Genomic DNA, 6,757 nt, shown 5'->3' on the forward strand with positions numbered 1-6,757 from the left:
GAACTTCAAACATGTGGCTACTAAGCACACTGTCATTATTTACAGTCCTGTGTCATACACAATGATTACTCCAGTGTACTTACTGTCTTAGGACATTTCTGAGATATGGGTGTCACTATGATGTCATCACTGTCTGTAGTTTGTGCTTCACTGGCTTCAGAAGCTTGTTCACAGAATTCTTGATCTGCTAGAGAAGAGGCTGACGTTACATAACTGTTTCAAAGTACTCTGTCCAGCCCAAGAAAAGAGCCAACAGCCACATCTCTGATTCCTTGTTTGACCACTAAATCTAAGTGTCTAGACTTTTACTTCACTAGCTAAGAATCAAATCCAATTTTTCAAGGCTCACATCTGAAAGAAAAAAAATTAAAAAAAGGAAAGATGGAAGAACAGAAACAGAGAGCAATGGAGGGAAGAAAGAGTAAAGAAGGCAAAAAGGAATGCAGGAAGGAAAGAAGGCAGGCAGGAAGAAAAGCAGGCGGGGAGGTTGAGGGCTTCCTGTAGGGCCTGAAGAAAATTACCAAGTTGAGGAAAAGCAGTGCAAATCAAGTATGACAACTGTATTTTTCAAAGATGGTCTCGAAACAATATGCATTCCCTTCTCACAGTGTGATCTCCACACTTCTATTGTGTAATGAGGTCTATGTCCCTCCATTTCAACTGAGGGTGTGACTGTCTCAACCAAAAGAGTATGGTAGGAGTAATGCTGTGTAACCTCTAAAATGTGGCCCCTTGATCTCTCAGGGGTCTCACAGTTGGAAGCCAGCCAGCAAGTGTGGAAACTCAAGCAAATTGCTCAGGAGGGCCCATGTGGAGAGGAGCTGGGACCCCTGGCCCCTAGCCACTGCAGAGCTCCCAAATGAAAATCAGGACCACATGAAGTCATTAGAGTGCGCCATCATGCAAGCTGAACCCATGTGTTCCCTAGCTGAGCTATCTGAAGTTATGTGAAGGAGAATGACCCTTACCCCCGTGACCTGCCTAAATTACAGATTAGGGAGCAAAATAAATGGTTACTGTTGTTTTAAGCCACTAAATTTTAGGGAGGATTGTTACATGACAATAGGTAACTAAAAGACAGAAAGTCTGTGCCTCCTTGTAAGTCCTAGAGTTGTCTTTTTTATAGAGATCTCACAGGGAAAAGGTCTGAGATGGGAAGCAAAAGCAAAGTTTGCTGAGGGGCACAAAGCTTTGCCAACATCTAAGACCTTTTCCTAGTGATCTTCACCTAACAACCATGTAGATCTTTCTCTAAAAGATTAATAAACTCGTTTTCAATAACTACAGCATCTTGCCTCTGACATGTCTATCTGGACATCTGAAACCAGGCAGATTTTAGCTTCTTTTTTTTTTTCTAAATATGTATTTATTTATTTTTTGTAGTTGAACACAATACCTTTATTTTATTTATTTATTTTTATGTGGTGCTGAGGATCGAACCCAGGTGCTCGCATGTGAGAGGTGAGCACTCTACCACTGAGCCACAACCCTAGCCCCTTCTTTTTTTTAATATATATTTTTAATTGTTGATTGACCGTTATTTTATTTATTTATTTATATGTGGTGCTGAGAATCGAACCCAGTGCCTCACACATACTAGGCAAGCACTTTACCACTGAGCCACAACCCCGGTTCCAGATTTTAGTTTCTTTTGTCAACTAACTGAAGCTCTTATTTTCTGAAGAGTGACATTAAAATAATAACAATTATTTTAAATTATTTAAATGGTATTCTAATTATGACAATAAATAGTTGACTATAAATAGTACATGATTTTTAATTACCTCCTGTCCTATATCTCATTTTCAATAAAGAAAAAAGAACAGTGGTGTAGGTCAGACTTGATCAAATACTTGAGCTCTTTTCTTATTTGTATCGCTTTAATTTCTTTCATCTGTCTAATTGCTCTGGCTAGTTTCCAGAACTATGTTGAATAGACGTAGTGATAGAGGGCATCCTTGTCAGTTTTTTGTTTTTTTAATTTTTAGATGGACTCAGTACCTCTATTTTATTTATTTATGTGGTACTGAGGATCTAACCTGGGGCCTCAGGAATGGAAGGCAAGTGTTTACCATTGAGCCACAATTCTAGCCCTCCTTGTCAATTTCTAAAGGGAGTGCTTTCAATTTTTCTCCATTTAAAATGATACTGGCCTTGGGCTTAGCATAGATAACTTTTACAATGTTGAGGTATATTCCTACTATTCCTAGTTTTTCTAGTGTTTTGAACATGAAGGTGTGCTGTATTTGGTCAAATGCTTTTTCTCCATCTATTGAGATGATCATATAATTCTTGTGTTGATGTGATGAATTACATTTATTGATTTCCAGATGTTGAACAAACCTTGCATCCCTGGGATGAACCCCACCTAACCGTGGTGCACTATTTTTTAAATATGGTTTTGTATGTGATTTGCCAGAATTTTATTGAGAATTTTTCCATCTATGTTCATCATATTGGTCTGAAGTTTTCTTTCCTTGATGTGTCTTTGGTTTTGGTACTAGCATGTTATTAGCCTCACAGAATGAGTGTGGAAGGGTTCCCTCCTTTTCTATTTCATGGAATAATTTGAGGAGTATTGGTGTTAATTCTTCTTTGAAGGTTTTGTATTTTTGGTTCAGAATCCCTCTGGTCCTGGGCTTTTCTTGGTTGGTAGGCTTTTATGGTGTCTTCTATTTCATTGCTTGAAATTAATCTGTTTAAATTTTGTATGTCCTCCTGATTCAGTTTGGTTAGATCATATGCCTCTAGAAATTTGTCAATGTCTTCAAGATTTTTCTATTTTATTGGAGTATAAATCTTCAAAATAGTTTCTAATTATCTTCTGTATTTCAGTTGTGTCTGTGATGATATTTCCTTTTTCATAATGAATTTTAGTAATTTACATTTTTCTCTTTCTCTTTGTTAGTATGGCTAAGGGTTTATCAATATTATTTATTTTTCCAAAGAACCAACTTTTTGTTTTATCATTTTTTTGAATTGTTTCAATCTCATTGATTTCAGCTTTGATTTTAATTATGTCCTATATTCTACTACTTTTAGTGTTGATTTGTTCTTCTTTTTCTAGGACTTTGAGATATAATGTTATGTCATTTATTCATTGACTTTCTATTCTTTTAATGAATGAGCTCAATGCAATGAACTTTCCTCTTATCACTGCCTTAATAGTGTCCCAGAAATTTTGATATGTTGTATCAGTGTTCTCATTTACCTCAAAGTATTTTTTTATTTCATCCCTGGTTTCTTCTGGTATCCATTCATCATTCAATAGTATTTTATTTAGTCTCTAGGTGTTGGAGTAGCTTCTATTTTTTATTTTATTGTTGATTTCTAATTTCATTCCATTATGATCTGATAGAATGCAGGGTAGTATCTCTAATTTTTTTGTACTTGCTAAGAGTTACTTTGTGGCATAAGATACAGTGTATTTTAGAGAAGGATCCATATGCTGCTGAGAAGAAAGTTTACTCACTCATTGATGGATGAAATACTCTATATATGTGCATGCGTTAAGTCCAAATTAATGATTGTATTATTTAGTTCTATAGTTTGTTTAGTTTTTGTTTGGAAGATCTATCCAGTAGTGAAAGAGGTGTGTTAAAGTCATCTAGTATTACTGTGTTGTGGTCTATTTGATTCTTTTTTTTTTTTTTTTCCTTTTTCGGATCCCTGTGTTTTTTTTTCCATCCTTTCACCTTTAGTCTATGGATATCTTTGCCTATGAGGTGAGTCTCTTGGAGAAAGCATCTATTATTGGAGCATCTTGGCTTGTTTGGGGGGCTTTTTTTAAAATACAATCTGTCAGTGTATGTCTTTTTTGGGGGGGGGCAGGGAGGGTATTGGGATTGAACCCAGGGGTGCTCGACCATCAAGCCACATCCCTAGCCTTTCCTTATTTTTTATTTTGAGATAGGGTCTCTCTGAATTGCTTAGGTCCTGGCTAAATTGCTGAGGTTGGCTTTGAACTTGCAATCCTCCTGCTTTAGTCTACTTAGCTGCTGGGATTTCAGGAATGTGCCACTGTGCCCAGAGGTCTATGTTTTTTGATTGTTGAATTTAGGCCATTAACATTCAAGGTTATTATTGAGATATGATTTGTATTCCCATTCATTTTGGCTTATTTCTGGTTTTTAATTTGACTTAATTTCTACTTTTATTGTCTTTTCCTTAACTGTAGTTTCTCCCTTTGCTGGTATTTACTTTTTTTTTTTCCATTTCCTCCTCATGAAATATTTTCCTGAGAATGTTTGGAAGTGCAGGCTTTCTAGTTGTGAATTCTTTTAATTTTTGTTTATCATGGAAGGTTTTTATTTCATTTTCTAATCTGAAGCTTAATTTTACTGGATATAAAATTCTTGGTTGGCAGACATTTTCTTTCAGAGCTTGGTATATGTTATTCCAGGACCTCCTAGCATTAAGGGTCTAGGTTGAGAAATTAGCTGATATCTGAATTGGTTTCCCCCTATATAAAAATCTAATACTTTTATCTTATGGCTTTTAAAATTCTATCCTTATTCTGTCTTTTCATTATAGTGTACCTTGGTGTGGGTATGTTGTAATTTTTTGCATTTGGGATCCTATAAGCCTCTTCTATTTAATTTTTCATTTCATTCTTCAGGTTTGGGAAATTTTCTGATATTATTTCATTGAAAAGATTGTGGATTCCTTTGGTTTGTATCTCTGTGCCTTCCTCTAACCCAATAAATCTTAAATTTGGTCTTTTCATGTTATCCTATAATTCTTAGAAGTTCTATGTGGTCAATTTTATTTTCAAGATGGGCTGGGATTGTGACTCAGTGGTAGAATGCTTGCCTATCATGAGTGAGACACTGGATTAAATTCTCAGCACTGCATATAAACAAACAAAATAAAGTCCATAGACAACCAAAAAAACATTAAAAAAATATTATATATTTTGTCTTCATTGCCTGAGGTTCTGTCTTCCAAGTGGTCTAGTCTGTTGGTGATACTTTCCATTGAATTTTTAATTTGGTTTATTGATTCCTTCATTTTGAGGATTTCTGCTTGATTTATTTTTATAATCTCTATCCCTTTATTGAAGTGATCTTTCACTTCCTGAAATTTATCTCTGATTTCACCTTACAATCATCCTTTATGTCATGGATCAGTTTAGTTATGTACATTCTGAACTCCTTCTCTGACATTTTTTCTACTGTGTTGTCAATGGATTCTATTATTGGAGCATCTTGGTTTGTTTAAGGGACTTTGTTCCCTTATTTTTTCATGTTGTTCATGTGTCTTCCCATCTTGCAGTGTGGATCTACTAAGGTAGTACAGTATTTACCCTGGAGACTTATTGTGTCCCTGAAGGTTTCAAGTACCTCGCCTTTAAGGGGGAGATCAATATTAACAGCAGCCAATGCAAACAATATACAGCCTTGAACCAAACAGCTCCTATTAAGAAGTCAGGCACTTCTCTCCCAGGCAATCCTGAGGGCTGAGGGCTAGATCCTATGTGCCTGTCACAGAGACCTGTTCTGTATGGGGCAGATCAGGACTAGGCACAAAGAGCTGTGGGCTAGCCACACAGCTGTAAGCAATGGCCTGTGAAGACAAATACTATTTTAATGCCAGATTTTTGAAAATTAAAGTATGTGTTAAAATTCACAATGAGCCAATCCCTAAAAAACAAATGCTGAATGTCTTCTCTGATATAAGGGGGGGGGGTGACTCAAAATGGGGTAGGGAGGAAGAGCATGAGAAGAAGATAGGGAAGAGAGGTGGGAGGGAAAGGGAAGGAGAAGGGGAATTGCATGGAAGATAGGAGACCCTCATTGTTATACAGAATACATGCATGATGAAGTGAGGAAAAAGAAAAAAAAAAGAGTGTGTCACATTAGATTGGGTAGAGAGAAGTGATGGAAGAGGAGGGGAGAGGAAGGGGGGAAAGGAAGGACAGCAGAATAAAATAGACTTTATTATTGTTGTATGTATATACATGACTGCATGACCAATGTGATTCTGCAACCTGTGCACTCAGAAAAATGAGAAATTATACCCCAACTGATTCAAATGTATGGTATATCAAGATCATTGTACTGTCATGTGTAACTAATTAAAACAAAAAAAATTCACAATGAACAAACATCAAAATTTTAAATAAAGACAAGCTAAGTTTATTAAAATTACCTTGCTTTGATTTCTATTTGTACTACTGAGTATTCATCTCTAAACACTATAGTTTAGATTTGCCCATTTTTGAAATCTATAAAAATAGAAGCATACCTTATATGTAATGTATGTTATGTTTGGGTTCTTTCACTCATAATTATATTTTCAAGAGTCATTCATATTGTTGACAGAAGCTACAGGTCTTTTTTTCCTATACAGTATTTCATTACATGCATGTATCATAGTTTACTAATCACTCTACTACTAATGAACATTTGTGTTGCTTATACTGTATTGTTCTAAAGAACAAATATATCATGATGTAGCACTGCACATGGCTGTCCTTCCTTTTTGTAGAGTGGGTTTCAAATCTTTTGCCCACTTTTATACTGGCTTTTCCTTTTACTTTTTTTTTTTGGAGGGGAGTACCAGGTTGAAGTCAGGGGCACTCAACCACTGAACCACATTCCCAGCCCCTTTTTATATTTTATTTAAAGACAGGGTCTTGCTGAGTTGCTTAGCACCTCACTTTTGCTGATGCTGGCTTTGAACTCTCGATCCTCCTGCCTCAGCCTCCCAAGCCGCTGGGATTACAGTTGTGTGCCACCATGCCTCCCCCCCCCCC

At 36.2% G+C, this 6,757-nt stretch overlaps 1 protein-coding gene across 1 annotated transcript in view; it reads right to left on the bottom strand.

Annotated features, from left to right (window-relative positions):
* Rpgrip1 (RPGR interacting protein 1) overlaps positions 1 to 6,757 on the bottom strand; it is a 37,580-nt gene that overhangs the window by 15,888 nt on the left and 14,935 nt on the right. The window contains exon 10 of the mRNA XM_048798851.1: positions 84 to 184. Coding sequence (XP_048654808.1) covers positions 84 to 184 — 101 coding nt within the window. The remainder of the gene's footprint in view (positions 1 to 83; positions 185 to 6,757) is intronic.

This window comes from Marmota marmota, unplaced genomic scaffold (genome assembly GCF_001458135.2).
Source record: "Marmota marmota marmota unplaced genomic scaffold, marMar, whole genome shotgun sequence".
NCBI classification, from domain to species: domain Eukaryota; kingdom Metazoa; phylum Chordata; class Mammalia; order Rodentia; family Sciuridae; genus Marmota; species Marmota marmota.